General features: G+C 43.6%; 1 protein-coding gene across 1 annotated transcript in view; it reads left to right on the forward strand.

Annotated features, from left to right (window-relative positions):
* Window positions 1–19480, forward strand: part of utrn (utrophin) — a 253373-nt gene that overhangs the window by 39401 nt on the left and 194492 nt on the right. The window contains exons 32-50 of the mRNA XM_038962307.1: window positions 122–292; window positions 450–629; window positions 1789–1917; window positions 2581–2751; window positions 2877–3113; window positions 3627–3764; window positions 4201–4305; window positions 7582–7746; window positions 7920–8092; window positions 11173–11323; window positions 12018–12193; window positions 12670–12805; window positions 14254–14397; window positions 14622–14774; window positions 14978–15079; window positions 15259–15403; window positions 15572–15789; window positions 16033–16150; window positions 18601–18806. Coding sequence (XP_038818235.1) covers window positions 122–292; window positions 450–629; window positions 1789–1917; window positions 2581–2751; window positions 2877–3113; window positions 3627–3764; window positions 4201–4305; window positions 7582–7746; window positions 7920–8092; window positions 11173–11323; window positions 12018–12193; window positions 12670–12805; window positions 14254–14397; window positions 14622–14774; window positions 14978–15079; window positions 15259–15403; window positions 15572–15789; window positions 16033–16150; window positions 18601–18806 — 3018 coding nt within the window. The remainder of the gene's footprint in view (window positions 1–121; window positions 293–449; window positions 630–1788; window positions 1918–2580; window positions 2752–2876; window positions 3114–3626; window positions 3765–4200; window positions 4306–7581; window positions 7747–7919; window positions 8093–11172; window positions 11324–12017; window positions 12194–12669; window positions 12806–14253; window positions 14398–14621; window positions 14775–14977; window positions 15080–15258; window positions 15404–15571; window positions 15790–16032; window positions 16151–18600; window positions 18807–19480) is intronic.

Genomic DNA, 19480 nt, shown 5'->3' on the forward strand with positions numbered 1-19480 from the left:
CATCATGAATAGTTGCGTTCTTAAAATAAACAAGATACTTCTACCTAATTTCAAAATTATGAGGATATCGTCATTTTGACCAACCAAACAGCGAGCCCATCGTCTCTTCTTCTCTCTCCAGGTGACAGAGGGGAAGCAGGACCTGGAGAAGGCTCTGTCTTTGTCTCTGAGACTACATAAGGACAGCGCCGCCCTACAGGACTGGCTGACCACCAACCAGACCCTGCTGCAGCAGAAAAACTCCTCTGGAGACATGCCTGCTGATATAGACAGTGAGATTGCCTGGGCCAACGTGAGTCACGTGTGTGTGTGTGAGATGTGTGTTCACCGGGCTTGCTAGAATAGTTAGTTTGTTGAAATGTTTATTTGGCTTTTGTGTCTGTGTAGAGTGTGGGTGTGCAGAGGATTTGTGTTACGTTTGTATAACGTGTGTGTGTGTGCTCCCCCAGGGCATGCTGAAGGAGTCGGAGCATCGTAAGGCAGACCTGGCTGTGCTGATGGAGACCAGCGCTGGGCTGCAGGGGCTGGTGGAGGGGAGCGAGGGCCCTCTGGAAGACAAGCTGTGTGGCCTTAACGAAGGCTGGGGACAGGTCCGCACCTGGTCCGAGGACTGGCTGAGCACCGTTCTGGTGGGTTCATACTTCACTATCATAGAGACAGAATTAATAGAGAGGTAATCCGATCTAAAGTAATGGTTGAGTAAAGTAATGTGTACATGACAGCAAAAACATCATGTCAGAAGGGACATTTGGAATAATTCCTGCATCTTGCCTCAGCACTCCGTTTCTCTCGAGAGAAATCAAGTCATTCACTAGAGAAATCAAGTCATTCACTAGAGAAATCAAGTCATTCACTAGAGAAATCGGAGATATCAAGTCAAGAACTGTGGGATGCTGCTCTGAAGGGAGTTGGAGTTTTCATTAAGCAAATATTCAACCTAGTTCAATGCAGACACATGGTAATTAACTACAATGATCCTAATCCATTGCGCCATTTTGTTGCGGCATAGAGATGGATCAGAGAGGAAGAGGCGAAGCGAGAGTCTGTCCAAAATAAGCCCAATGGGTTTATTTTGGACCTAAGCTTATCACCTGCCTTCCCGCCTTTGGGAGAACAACTTCCATTGTTAGAGCATAGACATGAGCATCTCGTCATTATATACAGATCTCTGGACTGATACACTTTTACGTCTGTTACGTTAGGTTAGATACACACAGACCGCTTAGACCGCATGAGAGAGCAATGTACACAACACAACGACGAGAGGGACAGTTCGTGAAAGTATACCTTATCTACTTTGAAGAACTAGTAAAATGATTTTGTCAGACAGCTCTGCAACATACTTAGGCAGATTAGCTAAATAGGATGACTAAAGACAGTTAACATTACATGGCCTGGCTGGCTGACTGCTACTGCCTGAGAGGAGATCATTTTAAGGAATAAAAAAATAATAAGGTAATCAAATAAAAATGAAGTAATATACACAACTGAAATATTTGGTTATTTATTAGTAATTTCCTATTTATCTATTGATGTTTATCCAATGTGGACCTGACCGAGACAATGGAATATTTAAAAATGTTTTGTCAATTGAATGTTCACTATTTTTAGCTTAGGAATTTCCATTAAAAAGCTCAAAAAGTATGATGACGTCATTATTTCATGATACATTTCATGTTTTAAATTATCAAAACCGAAATAAATTTTTTAATAATCGCACCAAAAACGGAACCGACCTCAAATTCGAATCGCTCAGCACTACCATCTTTCTACCTGCGTTCCCTACAGAGCCACCAGAACGAGGTGGAGATCTTTGATGAGAACCTGGCCCACATCAGCACCTGGCTGTACCAGACCCAGATCCACCTGGATGAGACGGAGAGACTGCCCACAGTGGAGAGGGAGATGGTAGTTAAGGTGATAGAGACTGCCCACAGTGGAGAGGGAGGTAGTAGTTAAGGTGATAGAGACAGAGAGACTGCCCACAGTGGAGTGTGAGATGGTAGTTAAGGTGATAGAAACTGCCCACAGTGGAGCGTGAGACAGTAGTTAAGGTGATAGAGACGGCCCACAGTGGAGAGGGAGATAGTAGTTAAGGTGATAGAGACAGAGAGACTGCCCACAGTGGAGAGACAGGAGAGGACAGGAAGGGAGACAGTAGGGGAGAGAGAGAGAGGAGAGGAAATGAGAGGAGGGGAAGGGAGATGGTAGGAGAGAGAGAGAGGAAAGGAGAGGAGGGGAAGGGAGATGGTAGGAGAGAGAAAGGAGAGGAAAGGAGAGGAGGGGAAGGGAGATGGTAGGAGAGAGAAAGGAGAGGAAAGGAGAGGAGGGGAAAGGAGACAGTAGGAGAGAGAGAGGAAAGGAGGGGAAGGGAGACAGTAGGAGAGAGAGCATGGGGAGGATGAAAGCATGGGGAGGGAACTGAAGGATGAAAATTCAATATTGGTTGATTACAATTGAATTTTTATTAGAGCCTATTACCAGAGTTTAGGATATAATTAGCCTGGGGAAATAATAATTGGAGTAATAGCTATTGATGAACCTGTTAACGTGTAAATAGTTTGATTGATGTGTGTGTAGACCCTGCTAGAGGAGCTGGATGACATCACTCTGAGAGTGGACAGTGTGAGAGACCAGGCCATCATCCTAATGACCAGTAGAGGTCCTGCCTGCAGAGACGTAGTAGAACCCAAACTGGCTGAACTCAACCGCAACTTTCACAAGGTCTCCCAATGCATCAAAGCTGCCAAGGTACAAATACCCTCACAACACTGTTTCACTGTGTTACAATCACAACTGTCTAGAGCTTTATCATGCAAACTGTAGATAGATACATACAGTGGGGTAATTCTCTCTCTTTTGTTTCTGATACTCAGATGTCCACCACTCTGGAGCCTGGGACTGTGGATATGATTCAGCAGATACAACAGATCTCTCAGATTCCTCACCAGATCTCTCAGCTCCAACAGGACCAGATTGCTGAGCTCCAGCAGAGCCAGTCAGAGGAGGCCCTGAGCTCCAGCCTGATGCAGACCTTTGAGGGGGAACTAGAGGCAACACTCAGGGCCCTTGAGGACCAGCAGGACCCCACACACACCCTGGATGATGACAAGGTATATATTGTACAGATACTCTCTCTCTTACTCACTCATGCACACACACACACACACGCACACGCACACAAATGCACACACAGTGGTTAAGTTTATGACTGGTCAAACAAAGAACACAAAGTGCTGTAAGCTGTATACAGTGTCACAGACAAACAAGGGTGTGATTGGGCAGTCTGTCCTCAGAGTGTGTTATCAGGGACTTATTATTGTGTAATGCGGCTGAACAAATCACACCAGCCCAGACCAGGGTCAATGTCAGTCGGGAAGCAGAGTGTTTTTCTTACTCCTGTCTGTCGACCCTCGGCTCTCTGGAAAAGGACATCATTTAGGATTCTTCAAGCTATTTTTGGTTCGGATTCACAGTTTAATTTATTTTTTGTTTTTGATTATGGGCGTAATGTTCATTTTCTAACCCTGGAAAACCCTAGTTCAGTTGTTTGATTGGTTTTGATTGAAAGGGAGTCTTTGTTTCCATGACAACGTTCACTGTGACCCTGTGTGTTGACCGGTCAGATGGATGAGGAGAAGGCTGGCATGGAGGAGCTGCTGAGGAGAGGAGAGGAGGTGCTGCTCCAGACTGCAGACGAGGGCCAGAGGGAGGGGCTGAGACTCCGGCTGCTCCGGCTGCAGGCGCAGTACACCACTCAGAGGGTGAGAGAGAATGATACACTATCTCTACACTAACTCAACAATCATGTAACATTTATATCCTAACACTGTAACCATACAATAATAGCATTAACAACAATACATAACACAGATTGAGGGAGTAAGAATAAAAACCCATTTAATTTACCAACTACATGTGAGAGAGAGCATAGATACTCAATAATAAGATAAAGTGCATTGCAGCATTTCAGATGTAAATGTATTCCTGTCTCGTAGTATAGTAGAGATCTGTTTTAAGATCTGGCGGACCGGTGGCCTTGGCCATGTTATGCAGGCTCTCTGTTTGCGATTAATTACGCACAGTATGGCCTTGTCTGGTGTGTGCGTGTTTGTTTGTTTGTTTGTGTGTGTGTGTGTGAGTGGGTTTGTAATTGTGTTTGTGTTTGTGTGTGTCTAAATTCCTATCTTGTCTTTACAGGAGTTTAGGGTGCTGAGAGTGAGACAGGTGGAGGTCTCCATGGACGACGACTCTTCTTCAAACAGCTTCACAGAGCAGAGAGACAGACAGGACCTGACTGCAGAGGTGAGTCACATTCTATACTGAACAAAAATATAAACGCAACATGTAAAGTGTTGCTCACATGTTTTATGAGCTGAAATAAAAGATCCCAGAAATTTTCCATACGCATGTTTACTTCCCTGTTAGTGAGAATTTCTCTTTTGCCAAGATAATCCATCCACCTGACAGGTGTGGCATATCAAGAAGCTGATTAAACAGCATGATCATTACACAGGTGCACCTTGTGCTGGGGACAATAAAAAGTTTTGAGGGAGCGTGCAATTGGCATGCTGACTGCAGGAATGTCCACCAGAGCTGTTGGCAGGGAATTTAATGTTAATTCTCTACCATACGCTGCCTCCAACGCCATTTTTTATTTTTTGGCAGTATGTCCAATAGAGGTCGACCGATTATGATTTTTCAACGCCGATACCGATTATTGGAGGGCCAAAAAAAGCCGAAACCGATTAATCGGCCAGTTTTTAAAATGTATTTGTAATAATGACAATTACAACAATACTGAATGAACACTTATTTTAACTTAATATAATACATCAATAAAATCAATTTAGCCTCAAATAAATAATGAAACATGTTCAATTTGGTTTAAATAATGCAAAAACAAAGTGTTGGAGAAGAAAGTAAAAGTGCAATATGTGCCATGTAAAAAAGCTAACGTTTAAGTTCCTTGCTCAGAACATGAGAACATATGAAAGCTGGTGGTTCCTTTTAACATGAGTCTTCAATATTCCCAGGTAAGAAGTTTTAAGTTGTAGTTATTATAGGAATTATAAGACTATTTCTCTCTATACCATTTGTATTTCATTAACCTTTGACTATTGGATGTTCTTATAGGCACTTTAGTATTGCCAGTGTAACAGTATAGCTTCCATCCCTCTCCTCGCTCCTACCTGGGCTCGAACCAGGAACACAACGACAACAGCCAGCCTCCAAGCAGCGTTACCCATGCAGAGCAAGGGGAATAACTACTCCAAGTCTCAGAGCGAGTGACGTTTGAAACGCTATTAGCGCGCACCCCGCTAACTAGCTAGCTATTTCACATCGGTTACACCAGCCTAATCTCGGGAGTTGATAGGCTTGAAGCACAGCGAAGAGCTTCTGGCAAAACGCAGGAAAGTGCTGTTTGAATGAATGCTTACGAGCCTGCTGCTGCCTACCACCGCTCAGTCAGACTGCTCTGTCAAATCATAGACTTAGTTATAACATAATAACACACAGAAATACGAGCCTTAGGTCATTAATATGGTCGAATCCGGAAACTATCATCTCAAAAACAAGACGTTTATTCTTTCAGTGAAATACGGAACCGTTCCGTATTTTATTTAACGGGTGGCATCCATAAGTCTAAATATTCCTGTTACATTGCACAACCTTCGATGTTATGTCATAATTACTTAAAATTCTGTCAAATTAGGCGGTCCAAACTGTTGCATATACACTGACTCTGCGTGCAATGAACGCAAGAGAAGTGACACAATTTCACCTGGTTAATATTGCCTGCTAACCTGGATTTCTTTTAGCTAAATATGCAGGTTTAAAAATATATACTTCTGTGTATTGATTTTAAGAAAGGCATTGATGTTTATGGTTAGGTACACATTGGAGCAACGATACGCACCGCATCGATTATATGCAACGCAGGACACGCTAGATAAACCAGTAATATCATCAACCATGTGTAGTTAACTAGTGATTATGATTGATTGTTTTTTATAAGATAAGTTTAATGCTAGCTAGCAACTTACCTGGGCTTCTACTGCATTCGCGTAACAGGCAGGCTCCTCGTGGAGTGCAATGTAATCAGGTGGTTAGAGCGTTGGACTTGTTAACTGTAAGGTTGCAAGATTGAATCCCTGAGCTGACAAGGTAAAAATCTGTCATTCTGCCCCTGAACGAGGCAGTTAACCCACCGTTCCTAGGCCGTCATTGAAAGTAAGAATGTGTTCTTAACTCACTTGCCTAGTTAAATAAAGATTAAATAAAGGTGTAAAAAAAAGATATATATGCCAAATCGGTGTCCAAAAATACCGATTTCCGATTGTTATGAAAACTTGAAATCGGCCCTAATTAATCGGCCATTCCGATTAATCGGTCGACCTCTAATGTCCAACCAGCTTCACAACTGCAGACCATGTGTAACTACACCAGTCCAGGACCTCCACTTCCGGCTTCTTCACCTGCGGGATGGTCTGAGACAAGCCACCCGATGATGAAACTGTGGGTTTGCACAACAGAAGAATTTCTGCACAAACTGTCAGAAACCGTTTCAGGAAAGATCAACTGTGTGCTCGTCGTTCTCACCAGGGTCTTGACCTGACTGCAGTTCGGAGTCGTAATCGACTTCAGTGGGCAAATGCTCACCTTCGATGGCCACTGTGCTCTTCACGGATGAATGCCCCATGGTGGCTGTGGGGTTGTGGTATGGGCAGGCATAAGCTACAGACAATGAACACAATTGCGTTTTATCAATGGAAATTTGAATGCACAGAGATACCGTGACGAGATCCTGAGGCCCATTGTCGTGCCATTCATCCGCTGCCATCACCTCATGTTTCAGCATGATAATACACGGCCCCATGTCGCAAGGATCTGAACACAATTCCTGTAAGCTGAAAATGTCCTAGTTCTTCCATGGCCTGCAGACTCACCAGACATGTCACCCTTTGAGCATGTTTGGGATGCTCTGGATCGACGTGTACGACAGCGTGTTCCAGTTCCCACCAAATATCCATCTTCACACAGCCATTGAAGCGGAGTGGGACAACATTCCACAGGCCACAATCAACAGCCTGATCAACTCTATGCGAAGGAGATGTGTTGCACTGCATGAGGCAAATGGTGATACCTTTTTTGTAAGGTATCTGTGACCATATCTGTATTCCCAGTCGTGAAGTCAATAGATTAGGACCTAATGAATTTATTTCCATTGACTTATTTCCTTATACGAACTGTAACTCAGCAAAGTCTTAGAAATTGTTGCACGGTGCATTTAACATTTTTGTTCAGTGTATCACTAGTATTACACATCACCTATTATCTTATTCACTATGTCCTTTTAATGACCTTGTTTTGTTGTGTGACGTATTTATGACAGTCAAATTAAAAGTGATATCAAAATGTTGACATTTGATGCTTCCCACTGACTCATGTTGTTGTGTTACCTACCTTAGTTGAATGTACTGGTTGTAAGTCGTTCTAAGAGTGTCTGCTAAATGTAATTGCAAAATGTCTGATTCACACACTATTTACTTCTTCTAACATAATATCGTCTCTTGCCAGCAGATGGAGCCAGAGGACAGGGTGCCCTCTCTCAGTCCCTCAGACTACCTGCTGAATATCAACAAGGTTCTGCTGGCCATGGCCGACAACGAACTGCTGCTCAACTCCTCCGAGCTCAGCAGTGGTCTCTATGAAGACTTCTCCAGCCAGGAGGACACACTGAGGGTGAGAGAGGGAGGGAGGAGGGGAAAGGGGGTAGGGATGAGGGGAGAGATAGGTCCTGTAGGTCTGAACGGATACCTCTCACTCTTTTACTTACGTCTCCCCCCTCCTCTCTCCTCCCTCTCTCTCTTGTCCCCCTCTCTCTCCTACCCCTCTCCTCCTTCTCTCTCTCCCAGAGTATAAAGGAGAGTCTGGAGTGTGTGGGGGAGCAGGTGACGGTGATCCATGAGCGCCAGCCTGATGCCATCCTGGAGGCGTCGCAGAGAGAGGTGGCACAGATAGGAGACGCCCTCACCCAGCTCAACGCAGAGTGGGACCGCCTCAACCGCATGTACAACCACCGCAAAGGGTGGGTGACTCACGGTCAACATTGTTACATAGTACCTGTCAGGTGTTCATACACAATGAGCACTAAAGAGCATAAGGAAAAAGAAATGGGAAACAAAATGCTAATTATAGCATCACAATAAAGGGAAGAAGAGCAGCCGTAGTCTTTGGTGGTCCCGTATTGCATGTGAGAGGATATGTTTGTCGCCTCGAATACGGGCACTTAGATGTAGCTTGATGTAACTCTGATCACTGATCCGTCAGTGTCAGCCACACACACACACAGAGAATGACGTCACTAAGTCATGATCTTGTCTCCATCCTGTCTCTGTACTAGTCTGTCAGGGAGTTTCATCCCCCACTGACCTAGCATGTGTACAGAGTAAATGTCAGTTATCAGATATTGACCACAGACAAGAGAGGATGGAGAGATATGCCAGGGCACGACACATTGTTTCCTTAGCTAGCTAGCTACATGCCGAATGTATCTGAAATTACATGATCAATTGATGTTTACTGGTCATGAAAAGCATTCCTTTACTTGCTGTATAAGTCTGATGATAGAGCTAAGTGTGGAATAATCGGAAATGTGTCGTTCTGACTATCCTCTTCAAGACGTGACAATATTAAAACCAAAATGTTTAAATATTTATTTAACAATCCCTTGAAAATGGGTCTCTGCCCCACAGCAGCCAAATCGAACGCACTACAGCGTATTGTGACATTTTATTGATAATGACCTATTCTATCTTTATATAGAGATGGTGGTAGTTCATTGTGAGGTTCATTGGTATTTTCTCCGGTCATTCCCTGGCGTCCCACACATATGTTACTGTTTAATGGAAGTCAGGAACGGGGCAACGTTTTTCCTTCTCCTTTCTCTTTATTGGAAAAATAAGGAATTTCCCAGTGGAAACAACCTAATTCTGATTCCGGATTGATTCCAGAATCCACCCACCAACACCCACAAAAGGAATAATTAATTAATTGTTTAAAAAAAAAGAACACGGGCATTGGGTAGCATGAATTGATTTATTAATCACTTTATTTATTCATTATTGTTACAGTTATGATATATATCATGTTATTTCTATTTCTATAGTTTTTTAATGACCATTTTCATTATTTTATTTCACTTAGTCCTGCATGTTGGATCTCAGAGCCAAAGATTTTCATTGTACCCTGGTAGTACACAATATCAGGTTTCCCATAATCACACCTGCAACCCTTTACATGTGACTATTAAACACTCTGAATCAGAATCTGAATAAAGGCAAATCACCTGGAGGGATGGTATTTGTTCTCAGGTCTATTTCAAATGTGGGAATCAATTCGTTCCACTATTGCTCAATGGTTAATACAAGTGTTCACAATGGTTCATTTGGGAGAAATGTGAATACAGTACTAATTTAGCTTTTATTTAAAAAAAAAATGCCACCCAGTGTTCTCACTATCGTCCCCTATCTTTGATAAACACAGATATTAAACTGTTTTTCCAAATGTTGTCGTCCCGTCTCGAGACTTACTTACCCAAATTGTTCCACATGGAACAAAGCGGGTTTAAAAAGCATTTATCCTCAGATAACCGACTATTACATACAGTATCTTACATGCTTCATCAGAAACAACAGCTCCTTGGGCTGTGTTGTCTCGCCATGCAGAAAAAGCTTTTGATAGACCAGAGATATGACCATTCTCGTCTGTCTTGGAACATATGGGAATTGGCTCATTTAAATGTATTAAAATACTATTTACCAATCCCACAGCCATAGTAACAACAGGCAATACCTGCTCTGCTCCGTCCGTTCAGAATCACTAGAAGCCGCAGACAAGGCGATCCAATTTCGCCTTTGCTATTCTTATTATCCATGGAACTCCTGCCCCAGGCAATTTGTCAATAGAAGGAAATAAGACCTATTTCCCTCAAATCTACTGATCACTTCATCTCATTATATGCAGAGGATATTGTACTATATCTAGACAATGTATTTCAATCACTCCCAAATGCATTAAAGTTCATAGATAAATTCAACTTCATCTTAAGTTATAAAATGTATCTAACCAAATCAGCCCTACTGCCTCTCAAGACCCCGATGGAGGACTCCATCTCTACGTATGAATCCCAATCGTTTCCCATTTAAAGTATTTGGGAGTAGATATAGTTCCTTCCTTAGATAAAACCATTACCAGAACAATCAATTCAATCTGACCTCAGTAGATGGAATAATATCCAAGTTGCTTTAACCGGCAGAATATCTATTGTCAAAATGAATATATTGCCACTGTTGAATTTCTGTAGTTCAAAGCTTCCCATGGCTCCCCCTTCTGGCTATTGGGATCAAATGCATAGTGCTGTTTCTGGGTGGGAAGGGAGGATGTGGGCAGGTGGATTGGGACTAGGGGGGGGATGGTTGAGGTTATCTTTTGTATGCATTTCTATAATTTTCTTTGTACCTATAACCACCTCTCTGAAAAAAATGACAAAACTAAATAAAAAGTTAGTCACGTCAGGCAACCCCAGTTCATAACATGAACCCCAGTTCATAATCCTTAAACAGTTCTTGTGCTAAAATTGTGTCAGCCATAAAGTGTGAGGATCCCTACTACAGAAATGTATTTGGGAGAGGTCCTCATTCAGTCCATTATGAGGGAATTACAACTCACAATAGATTCCATAATAATAGAGGCTACAGCCATATCAGGACTTTAACAGATTAACAGATTCCAGATCTACTAGTTTCCACCCTAATGGTTAAGGTTAGGGGTTGGTCTGGGTAAAACTAGTTTCCGCCCTAATGGTTAAGGTTAGGGGTTGGTCTGGGTAAAACTAGTTTCCACCCTAATGGTTAAGGTTAGGGGTTGGTCTAGGTAAAACTAGTTTCCACCCTAATGGTTAAGGTTAGGGGTTGGTCTAGGTAAAACTAGTTTCCACCCTAATGGTTAAGGTTAGGGGTTGTTCTAGGTAAAACTAGTTTCCACCCTAATGGTTAAGGTTAGGGGTTGGTCTGGGTAAAGTTAGTTTCCACTCTAATGGTTAAGGTTAGTGGTTGGACTAGTTCAACTCAACTGATTCAATATCTGCTGTCCCTTGTCTGTCTGTAGGAGTTTTGACCATGCGGTGGAGGAGTGGAGACAGTTCCATTGTGACCTGAACGACCTGAGCCAGTGGCTGACCGACATAGAACAGGTGCTCACTGAGGGAACAGGACCTGATGGACAACTGGACCAGGACACAGCCAGGACACACCAGGAGGTGTGTGTGTGTGTGTGTGTGTGTGTGTGTGTGTGTGTGTGTGTGTGTGTGTGTGTGTGTGTGTGTGTGTGTGTGTGTGTGTGTGTGTGTGTGTGTGTGTGTGTGTGTGTGTGTGTGTGTGTGTGTGTGTGTGTGTGTGTGTGTGTGTGTGTGTGTGTGTGAGAGAGAGAGAAATAGAAATGGAGTGTGTGTATAACTCACTCACTTCAATGAGAACTCTGACATGTTTTATTTATGATAAACACAATTATTTCCATAATCTGAATACGATCAAACAAATCAGACCAGTATGTTTACGTTAGCAACTGATGTGGTTGGGGAGTTTTGCTGAGAGAAAATGTATGTCTTTGAACGTGAACAATACGGCTTCTCTTCTTAATTATCCAGCACTTTTCACGCTCTGTCGTTCATGACAGAAGAGGGAGAGAGGGAGGGAGAGAATGAAAAACAAGGAGATTAACATTTGTATTGCTAATATTATATAGTATCTCTACAACTAACATCATCATAATTATCTGTAGGATGCGTGAAACAGCTAGCTTGCTTGTTACCGTTAGAGTCCAATCTATCCAATACCTATAGTTGCAATCCATTATTCATACCAGCTAATTTCCAATTGAGTCATTCTGTTGATTAATACAACTTTTTTCCCTAGTGTTATGTTGATCAGTAAGCCCCTCTCTCTTCCCTATAGGAGCTGGAGGAGGGTCTAGCCAGTCACATGCCTGTCCTGGCCGGGTTGAGCCAGACAGGGGAGAGGATTATTGGACAGCTGTCGGCCCCTGACGGGCCCCTGATGGAGAACAAGCTGGAGGCCCTGGGACAGCGCTGCAGGGCCGTGCAAAGACAGGTGCTGGACAGACAGCGCAGGTAACCACGGAAATGAACACCATGGAAACGAAGCACAGTCGCCCTAAAAATAGTACCGTTTTTTAAGGGTGATATGAAGGGCATTTCGGGCCTCAAAAATTGTGTCCAATGGAAAAAGCATGTTTTAAATATTTTTGTATGTTTATATGAGGAGGATTAACTAGACTGTTACTGTTACTATGGTGCAGATATGCGCCAATAAAATGTTTATCCATTTTTCCAAATGTATGAATATTTTCTGCATCAATGTCCTAGGCTGTAATGTTTGATATCAGCATGATGGATCAGTATACAAATATATCCTAAACGTTAGGATTAGGCCTACACACGGCAGCCGTAGAGAAATAGATCTCAATCTGTGTGTGTGTGTGTTTGAATGTGTGTTTGTACCTGTGTATGTGTGTGTGTTTGTACCTGTGTATGTATGTATGTGTGTTTGTATGTGTGTGTGTTTGTACCTGTGTATGTGTGTGCAGGCTGGCTGGAGGTGACCCTGCCTTATCAGAGCTGGTGAGGCGTAGTGGAGACCTGGCTCTGTGGCTGCAGGAGGCTGAGTGTGCTGTGAGCTCTCTTCCCGTCACCGCTACCGACAAGAACCTCAAAGAACTCAAGGTAAGGCTCAGGGCCAGAACCTGTTGCCCCCCTAATCCACATATTTTCCAACCCCTTCATTCACCCCTTAATAATCCCATTACCCTCTTTTCATCTCCCTGTTACTTCTCTTTCATCTCTCCCTAACCCTCCTACACCTCTTTCATCTCTCCCTAACCCTACGCCACCTCTTTCATCTCTCCCTAACCCTCCTTCACCTCTTTCATCTCTCCCTAACCCTACGCCACCTCTTTCATTCTCTCCCTAACCCTCCTTCTCCTCCCTTTCATCTCTCCCTAACCCTCCGCCACCTCCCTTTCATCTCTCCCTAACCCTCCGCCACCTCTTTCATCTCTCCCTAACCCTCCTTCACCTCTCTTTCAACTCTCCCTAACCCTCCGCCACCTCTTTCATTCTCTCCCTGACCCTCCTTCACCTCCCTTTCATCTCTCCCTAACCCTCCTTCACCTCTTTCATCTCTCCCTAACCCTACGCCACCTCTTTCATTCTCTCCCTAACCCTCCTTCTCCTCCCTTTCATCTCTCCCTAACCCTCCGCCACCTCTTTCATCTCTCCCTAACCCTCCTTCACCTCTCTTTCAACTCTCCCTAACCCTCCTTCACCTCTTTCATTCTCTCCCTGACCCTCCTTCACCTCCCTTTCATCTCTCCCTAACCCTCCGCCACCTCTTTCATCTCTCCCTAACCCTCCTTCACCTCTCTTTCAACTCTCCCTAACCCTCCGCCACCTCTTTCATTCTCTCCCTGACCCTCCTTCACCTCCCTTTCATCTCTCCCTAACCCTCCTTCACCTCTCTTTCATCTCTCCCTAACCCTCCGCCATCTCTTTCATTCTCTCCCTAACCCTCCTTCACCTCTCTTTCATCTCTCTCTAACCCTCCTTCACCTCTCTTTCATCTCTCCCTAACCTTCCTTCACCTCTCATCTCTCCCTAACCCTCCTTCACCCCTCTTTCATCTCTCCCTAACCCTCCGCCACCTCTTTCATTCTCTCCCTGACCCTCCTTCACCTCCCTTTCATCTCTCCCTAACCCTCCTTCGCCTCTCTTTCATCTCTCCCTAACCCTCTTTCATCTCTCCCTAACCCTCCTTCGCCTCTCTTTCATCTCTCCCTAACCCTCTTTCATCTCTCCCTAACCCTCCTTCACCTCTCTTTCATCTCTCCCTAACCCTCCTTCGCCTCTCTTTCATCTCTCCCTAACCCTCCTTCGCCTCTCTTTCATCTCTCCCTAACCCTCCTTCGCCTCTCTTTCATCTCTCCCTAACCCTCCTTTGCCTCTCTTTCATCTCTCCCTAACCCTCCTTCACCTCTCTTTCATCTCTCCCTAACCCTCCTTCACCTCTCTTTCATCTCTCCCTAACCCTCCTTCACCTCTCTTTCATCTCTCCCTAACCCTCCTTCACCTCTCTTTCATCTCTCCCTAACCCTCCTTCACCTATCTCACTCTAGGCCCTGGCTGAGGAGATGGACGCCCAGAACGAGCGTCTTGGTTGGCTGAACAAGAACGGCCCCCAGATTCTGGCCAATCAGAGTCCTCAGGAGAGAGATCAGCACAGGAGCAAACTCAGGACCATCAACCTCAACTGGAGCAAGGTGAGAAGGACCTATTCAACCTACATTTCCTAATGAACCTAATGCAACTAAGTAGCCTTAATGTCAACTTAAACTGGAGAAAAGAGAGTAACAATAAAAAAGTGCCAATGGAAATTGACAATCTCTCTCCTTTACCTTCTCTCCATTCCTTGTCTGTCTCTGTCTGTCTGTCTGTCTGTCTGTCTCTTTGTCTCTGATTTCCTTCCTCCCTGCTTCTCCTCTAGGTGACTCAAGAGTTGTTAGATAAAGTAGGAGAGGTGGAGGGGAACCTACAGAGTCATGGTCAGTTCCAGGACAAGATGAACAGAATGACCGACTGGGTTCAGGTCACACACCAGAGCCTCAGTGGGAGAGGTGTAAGCCCTGCAGAGAGCCAGGTAATATGCACACACAGCACGTTGGCTAAACACGCTAAATTGAAGATGCTTGGGCAGAACCTTAAATCCAGTGTTTTATTGTACTTTGTTAACAAGGTCTCTTTATTTGATTGGACTATAACTGTCTCCTTTAGATGGAGACATTCAGCCACTCATTTCTGTCTGTCTGTCTCTATGTCCGTCTGTCTCTCTCTGTGTTGTAGGTTCTGGCAGCAGCTATGAGGGAGCGTAAGAGAGAGCTAGAGGAACTGTTGGCCCGCTCCATAGAACTACAAAGACGACAACAGCTGCTTCCCCTGGAGAAGGTCTGCTTTGCTTTGGCCAATAACAAGCATAACACAGTTGCATCAACACACAATGAACAAAAAATACCCCATGAAACAACACTACAACAACTACACGTTTGTTAAACTGTAGTCACAATCGACTGTAACTCCAAGTGAAGACAGATGTATGTGTGCTCTCCTGTGCCCCCTGTGTGTAGAGTAAGGTAGAGCAGCTGGCGGCAGACTGGAAGGCTCTGGACGGAAGGTTGAAGGAATCTCAACACCCACCTATGTTGTCTCCATTGCAACATCCTGTTTCTTCTCCATGGAACCACCATGTCGCCCAACAACAACAACTCTCAGGTAACTTAACCAAAATTATCAATTACTAGTTACTACTTTATAACATTCCTATCTGTTTTTAACAACAGAATTTGTAATCTGGCAATGGCAAAACTGAATACAAATAAACATTGGATTGAATCAAATTGGCCTCTCTCCACTTCCCTCCTCCCCTGTGTCCATCCCCAGTGTCAGTGGTCCCATCGGCAGTACAGATGGCCAGTCTGATGAGTGAGGACCGGCACCACCAGACCCCCCGCAGCCCAGAGCTGGTGGCCCCCACAGATCTGAACGAGACGGCCACAGAGCTGGCTGACTGGCTGCTGCTCATCACACAGATGCTCAAGTCCAACATCGTTACTGTAGGGGACACAGACGAGATACGCACCACCATGGGACGCCTACAGGTGTGTGGGGGAATTAATGGGGACTGGTGATGACTGGGTGATGACTTTAGTCACTGAGAGTGTGGTTACTTGTGGCATATACTGTAACTCATGTAACCATGAACATTGAGTGAGTCTGTGTATGTAGGTAAACCTCTGTAGCATAAACCTGGGAGTCGTGTTTGGAATAGTATTTGCACCTGTGGTTGTGGTTACTGTAATATGTTCATGTAAAAAGGACTTTATAATAAATATTCTGTCCAGGTGACTAAAAGTGACCTGGAGCAGCGTCACCCCCAGCTGGAGGACATCTTCACTCTGGCCCAGAACATAAAGAACAAGACCTCCAACCTGGACGTACGCACCTCCATCACTGAGAAACGTATGTACCGTATGCTCATAGGAGAAAGCAGGAAGGTACACCTCACCTACCCAACCTTGAATTCAAGCTAACAACCCACAACTAGGGCTGTTGCGGTGACCGTATTACTGCCACAACGGCGGTCACGAGTCATGACAGCAGTCAAATTCCACGTGACCATTTAGTCAGGGTAATTAGGCTTCTCCAAGCTCTGATGCTGCTGATGGTCATTAGTAGCCTACCAAACTTGCTAACTGCCTGATAGCACTCTTGTCCCTCTAATTACTCTGACATCAATGCAAATGTAATCAAAAATCAATTCACGAGAGCCCATCAGCTAATGTTGCGCAACATGTCTATAGGCTATACAATTAATTGCGTGAGAAAACAGAGTGATGGCCTCTATTAAAAAGAGGATCCCATCAGCTTTCTATAGGCTAGGCCTATTGTATTTATTTCATTTCTCAACTTTCTAATATGAAGCACATTGCTTCTCTTTACAACAGGAGTATAGCCTACCTGGCTGGCATAAAAATTAACCACGGTAAAAGTGTCCTCCATTTGCTATTTAAGTGCATAAATGACATGTATTTTTTTTTCCCTGCCCCTGTTTCGAGACAGGTGCATGATAATGGTCCATTCTATATCAAAACAAATTTCACACATATATTATTAAGCATATGTAAAGACAAGACTAAATCAAGAAGTGTCATTGGTGACAATATTAGCCTATCACTTGAATGATATATGATCACTTGTGAATGATGCCCATCGCATGCTTTTTTTGCGACTTTTTCAAATCCTAGTCACACACCTCATGTAGCCTAGCCCATAGGCCTATATGTTTTTGATAAGGTTTGTATCACAACTAAAGTGGCCAAATAACTTCTTAAAATGAAGCACATGAATCTGTTTTACAATGGGTGTAGAGCCTCACTGGCATACATACGCAGCGCGTGAGTTTCAAGTTTGGGGAAGTACATTTTCAATGTAAAAATGCACCTTTATAATAAAAGCATTACATGCATAATCACACATGCATAATCACACTTTTGATAATGGTGTTTTCCTGCTAATGGAATATTCATGCTTATAGCCTACTGCAGTGTGCGCATTGCTGTGCTTATAATGTGAAGAAATAGCCTAATAGTTTATCAACATTTTAAGCTAAACATTCTCATCTGTCATGTCAGGCTCATTGCTTAAAACAGTTTTTTTGATGCTAGTGGTTGTATTAATTTGGGCTCTATCGCATCCCACAGCTGTCCCAGACTGTTTGGAATATTTATTTCTCGCACAGAATAGAATATGTCAACTTTTGTACTATGGGGGATAGTAGATTGACATAGGCTAGGGATTTTTCTGTTGGTTAGGCTTACTCATCTTGTTGGCTGACGAAAAGTAAATGTTGACAATTCTTCCAATATGTGCCTTGGAATTCGATAAGGACGCGCGCAGTTGCATCCCCAATGTGTCTGTCTTCACTTGTAGCCTGTGTGAAAGACCCGGTTACGTGACGGAGAGCCATGTGAGTGAGAGGTGCTTCGGCACACAGCCCAAGGACACAACGACCACTGGCCGCAAAGGCATGGATTTAGGGAGCATTACGGCCACACAAAGGGGATGCAGCCGGGAAATTTGAGGCATTATCACGTGCTTGTCAAATTGTGAATGAGAGACTAATGAAGTGTATACAGCCTGCGCAGAGCTCATGCCTTTCATGTAACTTTTTTCAAATCATCATTAGAGTCTCATCATGCAGCCTTAGAATGTATAAAACATCTAAATAAATAGCCCAACATTTGTATCACAACTAAAGTTACATAACTCTAAATTAAGCATATAGGAGTACCTGTTTCTTTGTTAACACCTCAACACAGAATAGCCGCATGTGCACACTCCCTCAAATCATTTGGAGAAAATATCCTTTCTATTTTATTCAGCTTTTTTCAATTGTATTCTTAATAATAATACTAATACTATAAAATTATATGAAACAATGCCACGGAATTCTAAGTAAATCTTGTCTGCTAAATGAACTAGTGTAGCCCACAGCCATTTGGCATAGCCAGATCAGGACCTAACATAACGACAACTCAGAGTATGCTATTCTTTTCTTCTGAAATAGACTACATTTTCTTCATATCATGTTTGTTTAGACCTGTCTAAAATAAGTAATGGATTTATTATGATGGTGTAGGCTATATTACATGGATTTATTAGACTTTTTAAAATGTAGATGTTACAAAGGTCAGCATCAGTGGCTTGCAGACTATGCGTGGAAGACAGGAGATGCTTAATGTGTTTATGTTAATTAACGGTCAATTACCATGAGACCGGCAGTTATTTGCTTGACAATCACCGGCTGACAAAATGTCATGACTGCCACAACCCTACCCACAACCATTACTTTCTATCTGGTAATATTACCACCACTATTTATCTTTCTCCCTCCGTCTCTCTCACTGTAGTAGAGAAGGTGCATAGCCAATGGGACAACACGCAGCACGGCGTAGAGGCACGCCTCCAGCAGCTGGACAGTATGATTGGCCACAGCGACCAGTGGGAGGAGCAGAGGCAGGAGGTGAAGGGTCTGATTGGTCAGAACGAGGGGCGCCTGCACAACCTACTGCAGCTCTCCAGGGAACCCCTGACCAAACAGCTCAGTGACAACAAGGTGAGAGATACACTGACCCTTCACCTTTGAACTACTGACCCCCTGCTCCATTAGCCAGATGGGAGTAGCCCCTAACCACTGATAAAAGGTCCGATATTTTTCATTATGTTAATCGTTAAGGTTAGGATTGGGTAGTAATCTGATTCTAAATCTGTGACTCAAAACTGTTCTTGGAAAGTATGTTTATGTGTGTGTGCATGTTAGCCCGATAGATAACACACATATTTTGTATATGTAAATGACAGGGCTTACTGTTGGTATGTCACGACTGTTATTGATAGTGTTAATGAGAGCTGTTCAAACATGCCTTGCAAGCAGATAATGGTATGTATATGAGCTGTTTTATGTGGGGATTGTCAGGTGTAGACTTTCTTTTCGTGTGGCCAATGCAATGCCAACCTCAAACACTAGAGGGCATCTGTGTCTAACTCACTGTGGTACTTTACTGTCGTTCCAATGCCCTAGAACAGGTACTGATAGGATATATCTGATAACAGGGTAATAATTATTTCTCATTTAATTAAATGGGTTAGCATACCTTTAGTAAACAAAGTGAGATCCTGAGGGAACTGTGATAATTGCAGTGAGATTAAAAGGCATAAGACGTGGATATGAAAGAAGTAAAATAAAGATTTAGAAAGCCATTTGCTGCTACTGTTTAGTCTGTGAGGAGT

This window comes from Salvelinus namaycush, chromosome 24 (genome assembly GCF_016432855.1).
Source record: "Salvelinus namaycush isolate Seneca chromosome 24, SaNama_1.0, whole genome shotgun sequence".
Lineage (NCBI taxonomy): Eukaryota > Metazoa > Chordata > Actinopteri > Salmoniformes > Salmonidae > Salvelinus > Salvelinus namaycush.